General features: G+C 42.7%; 1 protein-coding gene across 5 annotated transcripts in view; it reads right to left on the minus strand.

Annotated features, from left to right (window-relative positions):
• The window catches only part of ppp1r12a (protein phosphatase 1, regulatory subunit 12A), a 42349-nt gene extending 21236 nt beyond the window's left edge, over positions 1-21113 (minus strand). For all 5 annotated transcript variants that reach the window (XM_020105469.2, XM_020105467.2, XM_069519456.1 and 2 more), the window contains exons 1-3: positions 20668-21113; positions 3710-3840; positions 1064-1182 (exon numbers count right to left, since the gene is read on the minus strand). In XM_020105469.2, the coding sequence (XP_019961028.2) occupies positions 1064-1182; positions 3710-3840; positions 20668-20904 (487 nt within the window). In that variant the 5' untranslated portion in view covers positions 20905-21113. The remainder of the gene's footprint in view (positions 1-1063; positions 1183-3709; positions 3841-20667) is intronic.
• Between the last annotated feature and the right edge of the window lie 425 nt (positions 21114-21538).

Consider the following 21538-nt stretch of genomic DNA (forward strand, 5'->3'; position numbering starts at 1 on the left):
GGGCACAAAACGAGTCTCTCCGCTGTTATATAACACTGCCAAGGAGCATAACATGTAAACAGCTCACTGGGTGTAATTATCACTAGATTTCATGTGCTTTCAAAGACCTGGAGTTTACTGGGACTGTCGAAGAGACGTGAAGGTTTACAAACAAGATATTTTCTAAAGGTTGCTCAGGATACAATGCAGTTAAAGACATTACTTATTAGATGGTGGCGCAGCATTTTCTGACCCTGTGGACAAGGTCAAAATATGTCAATGACCGAAGCTATGTATGATTTCTGAATTAAGGAAATGGTGATATGTGCCACAGTGATGCACAGGCCAGCAAACTCTTTCTTGGTGAATATGAGCCGAGGAGCATCTCTCTGGCCCGGGGCCATTAAACAGGTCTGTGCTTGGCCTCTCACCAGAGGGGGAGGGCCCTTCATCATCTAAAGAATGCCCTGGCCAAAAATAGAAAGGCCCGACTTTTCAGTTTAGGAATCATCACGAGTGCTCACAACACAGCTGGATCCCTTCTCTATGTTATGTAACGCACGTTCTTCAAGCGCGCAAGTGGAAAACAGCAGGTGAATGACACTCAATGAGAATTCGGATCCTATTTGACAACCTACTCATACATGCATGAAACACACAGAGGGCTCCGACCAACCTTGCTGTTTGTAACATGCTTATGAGGTCAGGATGTTTCTGGATATGATGAGATTAACAGGGATTACATAAAAACACTTGTACAAATATTCAACTGAAGCTTACAAATACTGGCATCAACCAAAAACCTTGCGTCTTTCATATTATTTCAATCTGTTCACCCTGACTAGATTTTCTGTGTTAGCAATTCACCTGAGACTAAAGAACTTTTTCACAGCAGCCATTTTGACATGAAATAATAGGTTAACACATGAATCAAAGCTCTGTACCTAAATAGATAAGAACCATAAGTTAACCAGTGACTTCATTTCAGAATGGCTGCTGTGAACAAGGACTATTATGCTGCATTTCAGGGTGATATAGTGTAGACTGGAGTTCAGAGGTCAAAATGTCTGTGTCAGTACTGCACCTTGTCGGTTGATCTCATTCTGCAGGAGCTCCTCCATCGCCTCCTCTTCAGCGATGTCCAGAGGTGTCTCGCCCTCACTATTCACAACTCCTACGTTGGCACCCTGGCTAATCAGATACCTGCAATAAATAACAACAAAAAAAACATTTAAACTAGAGAAAGGCAGAAATCAAAGCGTTACCATTGTCCTGAAGGTTTTAGGCTACATGTTTTTGACATAGTTAAAAGGGGAAACATGCAATGTGTCACTTCCTTTATCTGATGAGGAAACAGTTGACGAACAGGAGCTTCACAACGTTGCTCTTGATCCACTGCCAATATTGACACAATGACACATTCTGCAGCTCCTGTTTAACCAGTTACCTTTTAGGAATGTCTTCAGGCCAAATAACTATTATTTACAGATTATGTTGATTACATTAATTACAATGACAAAATGTTTTAATAATTGCTGTCGCCTTGTACATTGCTGTTTAAGTTTCTATGAATTTTGTTCTTCGTCAACAGATTCTGCATATTGACATGTAGAATCTGTTTTTAGAGATTCTTAAAAGGGTAAGATATCTAGGAATTTAAACACAGAGCTTTATCTTTTAATAGTTGATTCAATTTTAAAAAGAGATCACAGCTCTGAACATTTGTCTGCATGGCCCTTTACAGGCGTGTCATCTGAAAGAATGAAAGATCATTAGTTAAACCATAAAAACCTCTATAAACAACCAAAATGAGCATCGCTGCAGACAGTTTCCACGGCTCCTCAGTGATTGAACACTTTAAAGCATTGATTCAAGACCTTTTTAACCATACACCATCTTTACTCCAGCTACTTCTAATTAAAGCTGTGGTGAGACTCACATCCTTCTCATTAAGCCGACACACCACTTGAAACGTGCTCGGTCCTCATGACTTCCCTTCCAAATGGCAAGTGACGGGCTGCAGATGTGTTTCAGATTCTTGATTGGACTTTCTATTTTGCCCATTACGGGTCTGCTTTACTGGGTTAGATGACTTTGTGGTCTGGAATCCCACTGTGGGCTTTCTAACCAAACCCTACTATTCGCTGGCTGTGGTGACACCGGGGGGCACACAAATACAGTCCCGTCTCACTGTTCCCATTACTGTGTGAATGAGGATGCTGGGACTAAAATGGGACGGCCGAGGGCTCACCACCCACATCAGGTTGCTGGGTTTCTCTGTGACATGGTGTCTCCATTAGTCACTCATACCAGACCAGCCACTTGACCTTTTCATTCTCTGTGTGACAACAACAAACTTCTTGTCTTCTGTAATACTAGCCCAGCGCTGATGCTGTGTTCATGAGGCCGACTGAACGCAGACCGGTGGAATCTGAAAAGTTAACACTTCTGAAAGACGTGTTTAAATGAAGTAGCTGATGTTTAATCTCTTACCTCTGCCAAGGAGGTTATGTTTTTATCTGTTTGTTTGATAGTTAGCAGGATTACGCGAAAACAAATGTATTTCAACAAAACTTGGTAGAACAATGAGATATGGGTCAGGGGAAGGATCAGATAATTATTGGAGCGGTTTCAGATTACAGACTTCCCAGGGACTAATTCACAGGTCTTCATGAAATCAATCAGGCATAATTAAGGAAATGATGATGATAGTGTGCAATTTGGTTCAGCTTGAATGTAAGGGCCTGTTGGGCCTTGGCAGAGGTTAGCGTTCTAGTAAGTGTCATTCTAGTTCAATACTAGCTATCAAATTACAATTTAACTACCAGAAGAAATGTATCTGGGAGAAAATTCTGAACATGAGCATGTTTATCTTTCTCCAGCCAGTTACACTTGTAACATTTTAGGCAAACACCAATAGAGGGGAGAGATCTGCACCCAGGTTCCTGTAACGCAACACAGAGGTAAAGCAGGTCACAGCACACTCCCAATATGCTGAACAATGAGCACAACCGAACTCCTTCACCCCCTTCAGGCCTGTTTATATATCCTCTGATAACATCTCTGCGTTGTGTTCTGTGCCCTATGAACAGCCTCCTTACCTGAAAAGGACTAAGGGCAAGAAAATACTAGAGTGCAACTGTAGAGCTCGATTCCAGATACAGTGGCTGACCCTGATCTCTCCATATTTGATTACATCACCAACAATGTGTGTCTGAGCTATCAGATGGGCTGCCGCTCGTGCACAAATGCGATGAGAACTGTGTGCTACTGATGATTAAAATGATTTCTCTTAAGTCTGGCAAGCTCGCCAAGAACAGCATGGGTATTTCTGGTAGATCCTAAATGGTTAAGAGTCATTCACAGACAAAGCAGTATCTGCCTTGATAACTGACAATGTTTGTTTAAAAGTCAAATATTAAGCCTCAACTACATTTCTGTGTCATGGGGTTTGATAACGACATCTAAGGAATCATTGCCAACTTTTTTTTAAATATATATCATCTGATATATCTGTATGAGTCATATTTATTACAAGGGTGATCAGAGTAATGTTATCTCATTACAATAAAAATGAAAAATAAATCACAAATGCAGCCAACTAAAGGAAGGCAAGAGAACTTCCAATGGTCGCAGATACAAAGGTTTATTGAGGAGTGCTGCGGTTAAACACATCGTAGATACTGAACAGGATGTAAGGTTGCAGAAATCGTCTTCTTACTCTACTTACTCTGCTATGTCTAGGTATCCGCAGGACGCTGCAGCGTGGAGGGGGATCCAGCCCTCGTTGTCGGGCTGGTTGATGCTGGCTCCATGCTCCACCAGGAATGTCACCATGTCTACGTTGTCATCTATGCATGCCTGAGAGACAGGGAGAGGGAAGAGGAGTAAGACCACTGTAAAGAAGCAAAAAAGCAAAAAGCATGACCCACCCTATGTGCATATTTGTGTCAAAGCACATATGAGAGTGCGATGGGCTATGCCATGGTTACAAATAGCACAGGAAGAGAATTGCACCGCATCTGATACTACATTGCCACATGCGACCAGAATTACTGGGGAATTTTGGCAGCCGGCGCACATAGCAGGGGTGCCTGAAATACCACATAGTGTAGTACTGCTGATGGAGGCATCGAGTGCATATATGTCGCTCTATGAAAAAGGCAAGACAAGTTATACCCAGTTACAAACACTGCTTTTACTTGAAAAGTCAGTTTTGTACATCAGCCAAATATATTCTCTAGTGTGATGAATCAAACCACAAATGCACACACACTCGGTACAGTCACTCTTTACACTAACGAATCACCCGATTAAAATCACGTCTGTGGTCGAACAAGAGAGTGAAACTGTTTTTCGTGCCAGCTCACTTAGCACCCAGAGTTTGTCCTATTGAATCAATGCTACTGACGAAGGACTTTGCTAGAGTGGGTGTCATGCTACAGATCTAAAGTCAGTCTGTTGGTTATGGACATGGGGCTACAGGGATGATATTGAGTGTGGGAGGAAACATACCTGCATGTTAGGAAAATGCACTGTAATCGTGTTTCTTTAAACGTTCTTACAATTCTAAAACCAAAGTGTGTAGGAGTGATGAGGCAGTGACAATAAAAAAGTGACACACACACACAAAAATAAACAGAAACCTCAAGTGGGAGAGATCTGATTTAGGATACTCTAACTCATGAAGTGGTAGAGGTTGTGATTTTGCTTTTAGGGAAGTATGAAGCAGAATTTAGGTGGGTGTTTAATAGTGCTGCAGAACGTTAACAAAGCATTTAAGCAGTAAAATGTTGCTTATTATGATTTGGTAGTATTTTCTTTCTGTTAAAAAAAATCTGAACAATAAATACATTTTAGTATATTTGTGGGATTTCTCAAATTTCACATAGGATGCATGTCTGGCTAAGTATAAGTTCACAAGTGGAAAACAGCACATTTAGCATCTTAAACACAATCTGTGAGATCACACATCCACTGAAGGACGGTCATTACAGTGACTGATAGAGATGACCACGACAACTTCCAGTGACCAATTATTAAACCAGACTTGACTCCTACCAATTGCCCACATCTCTGCACACCGTGCCTCGACTGCCTCGCTCTCTCTCTCTCTTTTTGGGTTGCTATGACAACAAAAGCGTTGACAAGGGAAACAGATACACATGATTACACAGCGGCCTCACGTTCGGGGCACACGACTATCTGGCTGGAATCCTTGTCCAAATTTGGGCCGTTTACAACGCCGTACATGGTCAGAGATGAAGAGCGCCTCACCGGGCTTATCTGATGGTCTGTGTGTGTGTGAGATGTTATGTGATCTGGTTATGTCTGACAGGGGGTTCTTCAGGTGCACATGGATTTTTTTTTTTTTTTTTAATAGACAGGGTTCACCTGTTCACGTTTTTGAAAAGCCAACGTTATGTAAAAAGTGCAGCACTCTGCTGCTCTCATTAAAAGGTCACCCTCACTATTAGTTGGACGCCATCTTCATGTGAAAGTAATGTGGCTATGTTGCTTGTGATCCCCCAATTCGGAATTTGGCAATAACAACAACGATAGGCCTGAAATAAATGCCGTTAAAAATCAAGATAATTAACAGACTTGGTGAAGCCAGATTTATTCAGATGTACCAGGCAGCTCACATTTCTAATCAATATATTAACAGAAATCCCTTCAACACTACCTTTGAGAACAGATGCTTGTTTTTCACACACATTTATGAGTTCCCATGTTGCTGTTCAAATCCTCCAGAGAGTCATTATAATGCAGTCGACATAACAACAAAGGAAATGAGTGGAAGCAAGCTGTGCGAAAGACCACAAGCTAACATCACCATGGCAAAGCAGCTATCGGCTGATGTGCATTAAAAACATATGAAGAAACTGGAGCCGATTTAAATGATTAGTCAGTTGAAATTAAATATATATGTGGAGTAATGATCAAATTTTTCAAATCACAAATGCACTTTATTGACTTCACATTTAGCCACATAACGTGTTTGTGTGTCGACGGTCAGGTCTCGTAATAAGAGTATAAACTGAAACCGAAGATGTAGGTGGTATGAAAAAACATGTAGCACCAAATCAGTTGGCTTTTGCTGTTCTTTGGGATCTACATGGCGTCAGAGACCTTTTTACAAACTGCCCTGATAGTTTTCTTATTTGTAACAAAGCTGGAGTGTTCCGCCGCTCATCTAAATCCTCCCCCTAAACACTTATTATCTCCTCAAAAGCCCCTCAAGGTGACGCAGTGCTGGGATGTGACCTCCCTCCTCAGATCCGTCACCAGCCTTCCTCCACTGGCTCCTCCCAGCAGCTACTGGAGCCCAACACAGGTAATCTCTTAATGGCTGTAATTGTTTGTGGCTGACAGGTGCCAGAGTCAGAGGCTGAATCAAGAGTATGGAGAGTGCAGTGGCCAGAGAGACAGGAGAAAGAAGAAGAGTCAGGAGAGGTTATCATAGCAACCTTGATGTTCTCTTCTGAGAACATGGGTTGGATCACTTATTGGCCAATAGAAAATAATGGATAGAGAAGCATTTACCGCCATGGCTCATACAAATCTAACAAGACAGCATATCTGATATCTGCCAGCAGCAGGCAGAGCGAGTGAGTCAGACAGTGCATGGAAGGGAGAGATGTTAATTGAAGTTATATAAGGAAACATTGTGGGCTTAATCCTGTCTAACACATCACAATCAGCACCCAAATGACTTATAGGACCTGAGATGTGCTCACAGAGACGCTCAGATATGTAGTGACTCACGCTCAAGCAGAGAAGTTGCCATTCAAACCTGTTTGTCAAGTGTGTCTGAGAAGGGGAGAAGAAAGGAGGGCCTTGTCAAACATCGAGGCAAAAATATGGATGGCACCACACAATAGGGATGGGCGAAATGTCTAAGCAGTAAATTTTCCAAGCGGCCATAAACAACCAATGATTATGTATGTATAGGTGATGTTTGATAAGCAATAAGACGGGCTGAACAGAGCGGTGGTGTCAGACGCCTCCGCTTGCAGCTTCCAGATGAATAAACAGGAGGGGATAACATGTTATTAAATAATCAGGGTTCACAACAGCACACACAGTTTTTGGTCTAGTTCTCGAATATGATTCATCGGTGCATTTGCTTTTCAGCACCGATCGATTGGACAGCGACAACCAAAGACGACTTAATCATCATTTAGCCACTGCTCGTTTGGTAAGAGATGGAAATCAGTGCAACACAAACGTGCCCAACATATATGATAACATGATAACACGTGTGCAACAGTATGAAACCAAGCTATGCCATATAGGCTACTCACGCGAGGTGTGTGACCCATGACCTGTATGTTGCAGGTGGGTAAAAGAGTAACTAAGCAGCATTCCAACTATGTTATAATTTACAGACATGTGGTTTGCAGTATGTTTTGCATTGTAGGTTGAACTGCAGGCAATACACTCTCACATACACACACACACAGGGCAGGTCCTGGTCATGGTTATCAATCTGCATTACAGAAATTTAAAAAATAACCTTTCTTGATTTATAATTCACCTTGCATCACAAAATATATGAATAATGGACATTGACAGAATAATGACACAGACTCAGTTTGAACTACATGTGAGCATTAAAAATCTGTAGGTCTAAAGAAGATCAGCCAAGTCTATATAAACAAATAGTAGAATTTTAAATTCACACTGGTATTTTACAGATAACCGATGCAAGGACTGCCACAACAGGAGGGATATGGAGAGTAATACCCACAGACAAACAGTTTGCTGGTCAGGACAACAGGATGTGGCCTAGCTGCAGATTTAGATCAAATGTACTCACTAATGGAAACTGAGGCTTCTGGGAAGTTGGCTTTACAGAAATAAAATCAAGTACTAATGTAATCAATGGACACAGGGTGCTCTATTTGATTGGTCAATAGAGTTTGATGTCCATTGTGCACCTAGATTATAAAAACAACTATTTATCCATTAGGTTTTGCGTAATGTGATCAGCAAGAAAACCAGTAAAAGTATGAATCTCTGATTGGAAATTAATCAAATAAAGGTCGGTGGTAGTCAAAGGTCCACTCTGACAAAAAGTATTAAATATTTTCATCGTGGGAAGTGAAAAGTGTCAGTATTCCACTGAGATTAAAAGGGAACAAACTCTGGGAATTAAAATAAATTTTACATGAGATGATTCACATGTAATCTCTGTAGTGCTTTGGCAGAACTTAATTTATAATGTGAGCTGTGCATCTTGTTTTACAACACATTGCTGCTCCTACCATGTCCAAATATTAGACCATTCGCTCTAAATGACAACATGTGTCCTCTGTGTTAACTGGTGGACTCTCGCGATGCAGGTGGCACTTTATGAAAGAGCAGGAAAAAAAACCCTGTCACCTCGGTCAGCCAAAGTCAATGCGGTGCACCTGAAGGAAACACGATGCAAAAAGACTAAAAAACTGGCCATATAATTGATAAATCCACAGATTAAAATAGAAAGAATACAGAGTCCATCATATGCATCGGTCTAATCCTGAAATAATAAGGAGGACTTCAAGCCCGGCAAAGACGATGCGATAAGCCATTCTCGGAGCAGTCCAAATATGCGCCCATGACGTGCACATAAGAAAAGAGGCCAGTCAGTCACCATGACAACAAAGCCAAAAAGAGAACATGGGTTCAGGCCTTGTCGGGCCTTTGAAAGAAACATAAATAAACAGAGAAAAGACTTAATTTTAAAGCACACAGGGGTTTCTCGGACAGTCCCTGAAGGCAGCGCAAAAAGTAAACCACTGGGAGATGACATCAGAAAAGTCATCTTGAAAGGGGCATCTCAAGATGCCATCTTTATTTTTTTTATCATCTTGCATTCAGGACTTTTGCTGTTATTGCAGCGATTCTCATGACCTTTTATGGCTGAAAGACACAATGGGACCACTAATACTACATCCTAATTATTTAATATTGTCATTCAAAACACAAGAAGAAGTTAGGGGGATATATTCAGACTGTAGAGCACTTTGTTTTCATCACATCTGCAGAACAGACTTTAAATCATTGCAGGAACAGGATATGACTAGGTGACAGAAATTATTTGCAGCCACAGGTAGCCATTTTCTTAGACAACCTCTTGCACAAACTGCCATCAATTCAAGTCAACCTATAAATAAAGACAATTACAGAAACGCGTCTGAAAACCCAGAGGAAACACTTTATAAAGCAATCTTCACTGAGGAGGAGCTACTGTGTGTCTACCAAGAGTAGGTGTATTATCTAGTGGGCCATCATGCAGAGGAGCTCCAAGCTTAATTTAGAAGTACTCCACATCAAGGAGACACTTGAAGACCCCTCCCCTCCTTGACTTCCTTTAGTATCACCCTCAGATGGCCAACTCAAGCACTGTGCAGGAAACTACTGCTGGAACTTTTCACTGCCAAGAACCCAGTGACACAGGTAGCTGGCAAGGTTACAGCTATTCTACATTCAAATGATGGCCTTACTGCATACACACAGTGAATGACAGCAAGCTTGTGTCTCCTGTATTAGAGGCACAGTATCTGTTAGGTGTGACATGTTCAATATGTGCCAACGCTTCAAACACAGTTTTCTACATGATCCACAGCAGACATAAACATTTAGCACAATACGAGCCAACAATGATCTCATGCCATCTCTGCAAATGAGTCTCTGCATGCTCCTTTAGAACTGAAAGATAAGTGATAGAGCTTTGCACTGATGGACACTGATGGCCGACAATCATCCCGATGGGCACAGCAGCTACATCCTGGAATTATATACTTTAATACACACATTTTCCAATTTGCCTACTTTATCAAATATATCTATAACTCTATAAATTCTTATTCATTGTTGCCCCTCTCAATCTGTATTGTTATCAACCCTTTTCTCAACATCTTATCTTGGCACATTTAACCCTATGAAGCATCTAGGTATGCACATAGTTTAGGTTTAGTCTTTATTTGCCAACTGCGGCAGAAGGAATTTCTTCTGAGCAGACCCAAAGTATTGAGTAATATTCTCAACTCAACAGCGACACGTCTTTTCAGAAACAAAGTCCAGATTCCTCTTGATAATCCACAGACCTCGCCGACAACAGTTTCCATTAAGACAACCAAACTTTCTAATGAAGAGGTGTGTGGGGATTATGCTTCAGTCACTAGATGTAAAACTACAACAGCAACAAACTCAGAGATTATCACAGTGAAGAGAGGAACTGTTTTGCTTTGGAACAGCTGTTCAAATCTCCCCAACCCGCTCAAGGCTTGACTCACTCTCACTTCGATTGTGATCAGGACTTTGGCTCCGATCAAAGCACCAACAAGACACTGTGCACCCCTTTACAAAAACATGGTGTTTAGAGAAGAGCGGTGATATCACTCCCAGTTTCTCTGTTAAACACAGCCATTAAAACGAACTGATAATTTTTTCCATCCCTCACGATCATCTTGTGCTTTCAGTGAGACGTCTGCAGTGAGGTGTGATGTAGGAGGAGTGACTCTGTTTTAATTTCTGTGGCGAGGCGGCTGAATGACGGAAAGCAGACACATTATCTTTGTATAGTGGCATGTGGTTTCTCTCATCAGGAGTTCTCTTCTCTCTAGGTATATCCACTGGTGCTTAACTTAAGGCATTCAAAATAAAGCTTCATAACACAGGACGTGTTATTTATTTTGCCTCACAGGGAAAGACCAGTTTTCTCTCATGTAAAGGAACAGTATGGACGACGTAGCCGCTCAGAACTGGCCCTCTCTTTTGCCTTACTTTTCTCCCTCCCCCTCCAGTAGTACAACTTCTCTCTGCAACCACCTAACCAGTGAGCAGTGAGGCCCTGGACTAGCATACCAGTGGAGAAATTCCCAGATAAGTAATACTCCTAGCCTTGGGGCTTCAGGCATCAGCGCTCTGGCCACTCCTCACGGGGCTACGTCATCGGCTCAGAGGCGCGCAGCAACTTCCACAAAAGGAATTCCTTCTTACCGCCTGCATGTAAGTGTGTTATGTATCTGTGTTTGCGTGTGTGTGGTTCTTAGACAGATTCGCCCAGACGCAGAGAGAGATGAGGTGAAAAAGTGAAAATAAAATTTAAAAATGCAGTAAACGAGAAAATGGAGTACTTACAAGATGATTAGTAAAACTGTACTTGAAAGGAGGACTATGTGTGAGAAGGTCCATTCTGTAAGGTGTTGTACATTTTTGTGTGAGTGTGTTTGTGTTTACGCCTGAGACAAAGAGCGCACCGCTTCTGTGCTATTGGCAGGGTTCAGGAGGCCAGAGGGTACGAGGGGGAGGGTTAGAACGCTGCAGGGCGACCAGCTGGGTCCCTCCACTAGATGAGCCCTGTTGGGAGCTGTAACCAGAACACACACACACAGACACACATACATACACACACATACACACACACACACACACACACACTTTGCCTTCAGTACTGTAGCCTCTGCTGCTACTGAGGACGACCATATAAGGCCTTGGGATTCCCATGGAAAAAGAAGACCAGGATTGAGGAAGAGGGGGGAAAAATGCCGGCGAGATTGTAACTGTATGTTTCACTTGGGCTTTTCGCTCAGCAGCCAAAACAATAGCTCCACTGGAGAGCCAAGTTTGTTTCCATGTGAGGGGTCCAAAGGCGAGAGGGAGGCACCAACTGGGGGGGGCAAGAGAGGTCAGATAGCCATGGAGAGATGGCAGAATACAACCTCTGTTGATATTTCCATATAATAGAAGCCTTATGTGGAGGCTACTATACAGAGGACAGAAGATAGCTCAGTCAGCAGCAGTCACTGACAGTCAACTAAAGAGGCATTGAGCCCGGTCCACAGTACAGCCCCCTCCTCTCTTTCCAGTGTACTGGCATTATGTCACTGTTCATAGCAACAGGCTCCGAACCCACGAGGTTAAATGGATAGTGTGGATGCCAGGCTCTGCCCTGCAGCCATTCCACCAATTTAAAGCCATTACAAGCACAAATATGGATCGTTACCAGAGTAACACTCAGTAAAATCACACTATGACGCTGTCACGCAAACACCAAAACAGACTCTGTGTACAGAAAAATAAACCTGTGAACATTAGGTTTAGAAAATTGCAGTTTCCATCTATTCTGCAAAAAACGTAAACAGAATTTTTAAATCTACATCAAGACTTTCAACTACAAGTAAAGCTTTATCCAGAAATACTTTAAATTATATAGTGATGCAATATAGACCAGTCATCTCTATAGGAGGAACAACTTCAACAGGCCTCCTGTAAAAAACAAGAATGCATGTGTTTTCGCTTGGTGAGCCAGTGCAGATAACTGTACATATTTGCTTACGTGTGTACATGTGTCTATGTCAGGCTTACATTAGTGATAACAGCAGAGGGAGTGGAAGAAGCAGGCTCACTAGTGGAGCCTCAAAGAGGAAATGAGAAAAATAAACAGCCACTTCCTGTTCCTCTTTGGCCTGAAATCTCCAACACCCTGATCCCTCCTACCAGATCCACCTCGGTAAAGGAAAGACGAGCAACAATATCAACGTTTGGCTTGAAGTTCATGGGTAACCTTTTAATACTGTCCTTACAAACAAGCTGAGTAAGACAAAGGTGTCCTGCACGTGAACAATATCAACTGCTTAAAATTAAGTCACATGAAGCCAGTGCCTGAAGGATGAATAAACAACGTGCACCAACTTTGTACATTATTAGTTCATTTAAATTGATAGTGAAATCATTTAATGAAAACCAGAATAATTTAAGATTTTTTTTCATGTCAATTTCTAGATGGAATAGTTTTGCATGTGATCATTTCTTTTTATATGTGTATGTATGCATGTAAAATAACAATGAAACAATCTGTGCCTGTAAATTTCGAGGACATTATCTTGTTGTCTATACAGTAGTTGTTGTGGTTCATTAATTATTCATTCAACAGTCTCCTGACATATCAGCTTGATTGGACTCAGTGACCTGACTTTCATGCTCCATAAAACATGGAATATTGTCTCTGAGGACACTGGGATGACTAAGTGACGTTGTGTCTTATTTTGCAATTAATCTTATTGCTATAATTGTACGATTTTTTCAACCTTTTTTCATGAATAATAGCATTTTCTTTGAGCACCATCTCTAGTTTAGTCTATTATTTGATGCTTAAATTTAACATTTGTTGAGAATATTTAGTATAAACACTGACATCAGTGCAGGACTAATTATCTTGCTTCACTAATCATTAGATGAATCCCTTTTACAGTCCAATGAGGGACATTTGGCATGCAACAATATTTAATCTGTTTATTTAAAACATGAACAGCTCCTGGCTAAGACACAGAACATACTTTCTCATGCAGTCCATTTTAACAGCGAGCCAAAGTACTCAGACTGTCATGGTCCAGACCCTTTTACTGACACAGTTATTTATCTGCAGGTGGAGTATTATTTGCAGCCACTTACTCACAAGAACACTAATGGGTTAGCATCACAGTGAAACAGGCTAATTTAGTCTCATGGCCACTCATGGATCAGAAGAAAACAAAAAGCAATGCTAATCAATTGTAAAGGAAGAACAATAAATGTATTAGCTTATTATCAGATCGGCTGATAATAGCTTTTATCAGCTTGTATTTGTGGGCCAGGAGGAACAACTTCCCCCAGATGTAAGAAAATCATATTCTCCACCTCTTAACTTGAGAATAAAACTGGAAATTGTGTAACGGCCCAATTGTTGTTGAGGGTTAATGAGGATGTCACACCTTGTTAAGCACTATGAGACCAATTGTAATTTGTGAATATGGGCTAAATAAAAATTTGATTTTGATTTGATGAAGCCATTTTGAGGGTAAATGGAAAGAATGCAACCTCACCCTCAGCTTTAATTGTACTCGCTGTCTCTGTAAGACAATGTGGAATCCACAGTCTCTGCTCGTCCAGGTGGTTTCAGTTCAAAAACAGCTCATAAAAAACACTAAGGGTGAAGCATGTGACTGCCGCCAAGCAAACAACAGTGGGACGGCTTCAAGAAGACCTGGCTTATGTAAAAGACACTATGCACTACAGGGTGGAAGAAGAAGAAGAAAAAAAACAAAACAAGCTGAAGTCATCCCACAAACATTTCACAGCAGCTCAACACTATGCACAGCTCGGAAGAGTGAAGGCAGAGGAAAAAAAAGCCAGTGATGATCACTATTCTGTTACGACACACGGCAGGACGGTTCACCAGTTTATCTAAAGTTATATATTCTTAGCTTCTGAAGCAGAGACATAGCTACAACCTGATGCAAGGGAGCACAAGCTGACATCATCAAAACACATAAAAGGAGGCGATTACACACGAAGGCCTCTGGTTTAAAACCAACTTCTCATTTTACTAATTCAAGGGGAAATATTCAAAAACTCAAGACTCATGAAAAAAGTTTGTTTGCCACATGAAATGGGCTTTTTGAGCAAGGTCAAGTCCGTGTTTGTAGCTCTGCCATTTAGCCAGCACACTCATGTACGTGGCAGCAGGTTTACTCTACTGAGGAATTCTCCTTACGACCCCACGTGAACCAGTTCCAACCTGCAGCAACGCTCATCTGAAATAGTTCAGTGAACCCTCCTTGCTGTTCCACGTCCTCTGGTGGGGATGCCTGTGGCATTTCATCAATGCGTTATCACAGTAATGTCATAAATAGAGGTGGGGTTCAAAGAATCCATCCAGCCTGGAATCAGAGGGAATCTGTACAGAAATATTTTCTTTAAAGCATCAAATTTAATGTATGAATTCACAAGGAACGCCGAGATAGAAACATGCACCCTCTTTCCCTGAGGACAAATTTGATTTAAAAGTATCCATGAGTCCGGACATGATATATTCAGCTGCTGTGAATGTTTCATACTCATTTTTCTTGATCAGTTTATGGTTCAATACCATCTCAGATAACACTGTAAATATGATTTCAATCGGAAACCAATTTTACCAGGCAGATACACTTTTGTAAATGTTCTCTTTCTTCCAACCCATTTAGTCCATGTCTCTCTATTTTCATGGTTTCTTCAAACACAGCTCAGGGAAACAACACCGACGTGTCACAATCAGCAGATGACTTGGCATGTTGCAAAGCATTGGCGCGCAAACACCACAAGGACTTCCTGCTGTTGATTATGGGGTTGATAGGGAGGCTGAATGAAGCAGTGAGTGAGGCCAGCTTGACAAGGAGAGACATGCCAATTATACGCAGGTGAAATATACATGTTCTAGGGCTCTGACTCTAAAATTAACACTCGAGCGCGCCAAGGTTACAAAAGCGTTACGGTGATTCACTGCAGAATAGAATTCAGCAACGCGTATGATGATCTATAAGTCTACGTAAGAGGCTACTACCCTCAAAAGGGGACATGACACCTACCCGTGCTTGTAATGTAAAGTTTAACACATATTAACAGCTTCAGCACTGGTCAGCCACCCCACACAAATCAGCTGATTGATTTTTTTTAATGGAAAAGCGGTGATACGCCTTTCTGCTGATGTGTGAAGGTTAGGCTGACTTTAATCCATGCTGATCCATTCTCGTCTTCATAAAGTTGCTCTGATCATCCGTTGGAACTCAAACAGATGATACTGTATGTGATGATGGGTTACAGTTTCCTTCAGCAGGGCCTGTTCTGTGTCATGTGGTTAATACTATCAAGATGCAGTTTTTCCACTACTGCACCATCAGGACTGCAACGCTGATCCTTCATCAACATTGTGAGTAATGGCAACAGAAAGATAAATAAGAATACAAGCAAATTAAGCTATGATTAATGTCAGAATGTGGTCGGGTTTCTAAATATCAAACAAAGATATGTCACTGGCCACAGTACAAAATCATAACTCATGCAGCAAGCAGTAATTCTAAATTTTAGCCACAGTATAATATAAAAGCACAATAATAACTAACCACTTTCACGGAGAATTGGCACTAGTCAAGCTAGACAAAGAACAATAAAATCTAGACAGTCTAGATTCCAGTCTATGAATTATTAAATTGCACCTTAATGTATTCTGCAAAATGTTAGAAATGCATGAATGACTAGCTGCTACAGTAAGACAACCTTAAACTGTAACAAAGGAGCCGGGAAGCTATGTGTAGCCATTTGCTAGAAAAGTGATGTGAAAACAGACCGCTTACGAAACCCACATATATTGAAAGAGAGTATGGGCACCAAGGTCGTGTTACAGACTAAATACTGGAGTTAACATAATTTTGTGTCTTTTTAAATGCAGGTTACCATCGCCATGTCAACTGTGAAGCCTATCTACCCGTCTCCCCACTGACAACTCTTCAGCTGGTTGCATCATAGAAGCAGCAGTTAAGAGCATCAATTCCACAAAAGAAATGGACATACTGGCTGTACACCAAACTACCCTTGTACCATGAACTGTACTACAATAGTCACACATATCAGCCCTTGCAGCCAATACAGCCATGTCTAAAGAACAGGCCATTCAGAGTACACAAATACTTTTTTTATACTCACAATTCTATTGTAAATGATACAACAATGGAACAAATGTCCTCTGCTGACAGAGATCTGCTGCATATGAGCCTTTCAGAGATATATCGGTATCAGCGTTTACATTTGGGGACACGTACAGATATTAAATGTTTATTATATTTATAATAATTCATAATAAAGTTTATGGTTAATGTAAAGGGTTTTATAACTACATCTCAAGAATCGTTGCAACATTCGTATTCATGGCTTGCTCAGTCTGTACCTATCTCTCTATTGTGTAGACAAGCAGAACAGGTGAGCGTTACAGCGAGGCTGTGTAATGCAATGTGATGCACACATGTTTCGCCTGTCTCAGCCAAGGGGCCTCTCTACATGAGATGTCGGGACTTTCTCCCTCGGGCAGAAAGACGGAGAGGTTGGGGTCTGTAAGAGGATGCCGCGATGCCTCTGTCAGGAAGATGGGGAAGTTTCTTTTTTGCTCCTTTCACAGGCCGGTCACAAGCACCGCTGAGAGTCTCATGGTCAGGGCAGAAGTGAGATCCACAGCAATTATGTAATGTGTTAATATGACTGATGCTGGTCTGGATGAAGAGAAACACAGCCACCTCGCCATCTTCCACCACATGCTCAGTAATTGTTCCATTACAAGACTCATGAAGTTGATTCTCATTTCAAACTGCCAAGTGCTGCCAAAGACTCACTCTCTCGCTCCCTCTCTCTGCTCAGTGTGTTATGCAACTCCCACTCAGTACATGCAAATCCACCAACACAAGTGACTAGCAACCTTCCCTGAGTCGTTGTCATGGAGACCGTGCAAGATAATGTTCATAGACTTCAGGGCCATAATGAGGGTGTGTAATGTCAACAGAGCACAGGCATTGTAAGAACCAACACTGACATGCTAAGCTGAGCCCTGTCACCTTGGTCCTAGGGATCAGTGAGGGTCTTGAATACTAAAGGAAAAAGTTCAGGTGTAGGTCAGCGTGGAGATTTTCTTGTGTGAAGCGACAAGCCCGGGTTACCTCCACACTAATTGCCTTGATGGAGCTCAGTGGGCAACAGTCAGCTGGGCCTTGCTTTGGCACAGTGCAGGGAGAGGCAAGCCAGAGAGAGAATGACTTGAGGGGAGGGGTTTAGGTGACAGCTGAGGAATGTCTGCTCTCCTCTCGCTTTGCCATGGTTTCCAGCGACTGTCATCTGAAGAATGCACGGGCTAGGACGACAGGACTTGGAATGCCACGCTCTGAGACAAGTTTAGCCTGATGGGATCTGGAATCTCCACTTGTCTACTCGACTGGACCCTTTGTGCACTTGTGCATCCTCGCTGCCGTGCAGCTGAGCTCATGCAGTCTGTGTTTGGGTGAACCCGTCTGTCCTGGTCGATAACATCACAAAATTAAATGTGGCTTTTAAACTACGAAAGATATCTTAAAGTCTTACTACTGTTCTAGCATGTAACAAAAAACCAGAGATGTCACATAACACGACTGGTTAATTCTTCAAACCTCAGGCCTAACAACGCTCATACACACAAGGGAATCTGTGGGCTTTGCTATGACGGAGACAACAACAGGGATCATGTTTACGGGTCCTTCAGTAACATTTCATCCTTTAAAGTGACAGAAGGTCTGTGACTCACACAGAGACACAAAACCCCCTAAATGTGTGACTGCCAGGAGCGCACTACAAAGCAGAGCTACAGACTCTGAGTCATATCCAAACTTAGTATCATCTCCTGAAACCCAGTTAGGAGAACTTGTGCTGGAGGTATTTATAACCCTGCACTGGTCACCAGCGATGGCGAGTGATATCGCTGCACCCAGTGAGAAGTGGGCCCTCATGTAACAACACAACACATGTCACAACAAAACCAAATTCAACTGTCAAAATTACCTGTGATTAGACTCATTGATCATGCTATAAAGAAACACATGCTCAAAAGTTAGTTTCTCAAAGTAAAAGTGTGATGCAATTCTAGGATAAGCACTTTAAAACACATCTATATCGCATCCCTCAACTTCTTTTACAAAGACCCCATAACCAGGGATCACCTGCTCATCTGCAACACACACTCACAACAGCCTCTCATCCAGAGATGGTCAGGTCTGGAGAGCAGCACTGCAAATTCTTTCCTCACTCTAGCTCGTCCCTGTACATCAGCCCAAAAAAAGGCAACGTTTCCACCCAATGAGCTTGCACGTTGGTGGGGGTGAGGTAGAGGGGCATGCTAATTCCTGATTTAATCGACTTTGCAAAAAGAAGGGCTGATTTAACAACACAACCAATAAACCCACGGACAAATCAAAATGAATTCAAAGCGTATTACCTTTCCTCGAAAACTTGTTTTTAAAACTTTTACTGGAGTGCGAGTAGGTCCTGGACAGCAAACATACCTTGAAACAAGGTGGTGTAATATACTACAAGACAGGCTCATAAGACTAGACATGAGGGCATGAGTAATGAGGTGACATCACCGGAGATCTATGCTTGCACTAAACGTTTAATTTGAGAATCGGTTCACCCTAAAAGCATTGAAACACTATTCAAACTAATGGGAACGATAAAATATGAATTACCACAAGTTATAACTGGAACTGGAAATCCGTTAGTATTAAATCCTAGGAGATTTAAGTTCATACACAAATCTGCAAAGTCCTGGGTACAAATCTATTCAAATGAAAATGTCTCTTTTAAAAGTTTAGTGTCAAGACCTAACAAATGAACATTCAGACTGCATTAATGAGGAAAACACTGTGCTTGACGTACAGCAGTGCAGATTATACACAGTGTTGACACACTCTGGTGTTGAAATGAAATGTCACCAGATGCAATAACATAAGAAGTTTGAATCAGAAAATGAATCCTGATCATCGGTGTTCTAATCTTTCACAATGATTGACAGAGGTGAGGTCACACCTGGAGCACAACACAAAATGAGTCAGGCTATAGACGATATCGATAAGTCAATAAACTACAGTGACATGTTCACAGATTACAATGACAGATATCACTAATCTACAGTGGGTGCAGAAGACATCACTGAATCCAACTCTCCTCTCTGTGGCTCCACCATCGAGCTAACGTCACGTTTCACCCACCGTGTAACTCAGACATTAGCCTCGCACATTACGGCAGCGTGTGAAGTGACTGTCTGAGCTCAGTCAACACTGGCTGCCATTTTCATTATTTGGCTTTGAAAGTACACAGACTAGTAAACGTAGCTAGCCGTGGTTAGCGGGCAAACAGTTAGCTTAGCGTCGCTAACACACCGGGCGAGCCAGCAAAAGCCTTCGCCTCGATTCTAGTTCGGTCCGACGACACCAAAAAAAAAAACCACGACGAGCGAAAAGACGACTCCACAAGTTGTCGGCTGACGTCGTCTCTCCTGCGAGCTCACGAATGAATTAACTCCAGCTAGACAGCTAGCGACAATTAGCCTAGCCTGCTAACGTAGCGTTAAGAGTACATTTTTTGCTCGTGCAGCATCGAGCCTGTGCGATTTACGCCCGGTTGCCACTTTACTCCACTTTAACCACTTCTCCAAAACACAGATGTCAACACCGTGACAGCCGAGCGAAAGTGATGTGTATGCGGCCAAGGCCTTGAGACGATAACGCCGTAGCCGAGTGAAGCTAAGCTAGCCTCCGCTTCCTCTCCAGAGAGTAGCCACGGTCGCGGTGCGGGGTTTATCAACAAAACTGCTCGCCAGGTATTAGCCATTGTTGCGGGGCTCATTGAGCCTGGACAGCGTTTCAATCAATGACAACACGTACGTTCGGCCGCTGGAGCGACTCGATCACTGCACATGGGATGACTTTTATCCGACAACACCACAGAATCATAACAAACACAAGAGGGGTCGTTTAACTTCGGCGTTATACACGATGTCAACGCTACAAAGCTGAAGTGCAGCAATTAGACTGCACCCGTGGACCTGGGGATGTGGACTTGCTGGAAGTAGCTTTTAACTCCGCTGCCTGCGGGGAACATCGCTCCGAAAGCTGCATGCACAGTTAGCACAGTTTCCCAACGTCCCGCCGCCAGGAAGCTGGAGCGTCCAGCCCGACTCCGCGTCGAACGGGGGGGACGGCTGAGCTCGGTAGGTAAACAACGGGATGAGAACGGCTTCCATTTGACAGGTGTTCCCCGGGGCGAGCTAGCGGCGAGCCGACATTAGCGTCGCGGCTGTCGGAACACCTACGAGAGGCCGACACAAACCTGGTGGAGGGCGGTGAGACCGTCTACGTTGGCGTAGTTGATGTCGGCGCCCCGGTCGAGCATTCGCAGCACCTCCTCGGTGTCGCCGCTGGAGCAGGCGGCCAGGAACACGGCGCCATCGTCGAACTTCACCTTCGTCTTCTTCTTCTTCAGCTCCGGCGGCTCCTGGTCCGTTTCCGAGCCCAGCCACCGCTTCAGCTGCTCGCTCCTCTTCTGCTTGGCGTCCGCCATCTTCATCCCCCTCCTGTCTCGGGCTTCTTATCTTTCTCCGGGAGAGGATATACTTTATAGCAGCACTGTCCCACAGCGCACTGGGGCGTGGGAAGGGAGGGCTGGAGGGAGAGAGAGAGAGAGCGAGAGAGGGAGAGGGAGGGAGGGAGAGACACAGAGACACACAGACGGGGGGAGAGAGAGAGGACGTCTGGTTGTTTCCGTAGTCTCGCGAGAAGTGGCGCTCAGGAGCTGCAGTATAACGTCATCATCATCAGATTATGAAAGTGAGCGGTGTGATAATCCCCGAGTACACGCAATACTACAGAGTACACACAATACTACCGAGTACACAAGAGCGGACAGTAAACTCATGTGCGTCCTCAGTCTGTTCCATGTGAAGTGGAAACTTTCTATTTATACACTCTTGTTTTTTTAAACTGTGTACAGACTGCAGGGCACATGCGGGTCATGGTTCACCCACAGTTCAATGATAACATTAATAGTCACAACAACAACAACAAAAATCATCGTGATAATTACAGCAACAATTGTAATGATTATAATAATAATAGTTTTACCAACTTTTTTTAAAGTTGTTCTGTCAAATCTCTCTATCGTCCAATGTCAACATCATCTATGTGCACATATATTCAGTTAT

Source organism: Paralichthys olivaceus, chromosome 23 (assembly GCF_024713975.1).
Source record: "Paralichthys olivaceus isolate ysfri-2021 chromosome 23, ASM2471397v2, whole genome shotgun sequence".
Lineage (NCBI taxonomy): Eukaryota > Metazoa > Chordata > Actinopteri > Pleuronectiformes > Paralichthyidae > Paralichthys > Paralichthys olivaceus.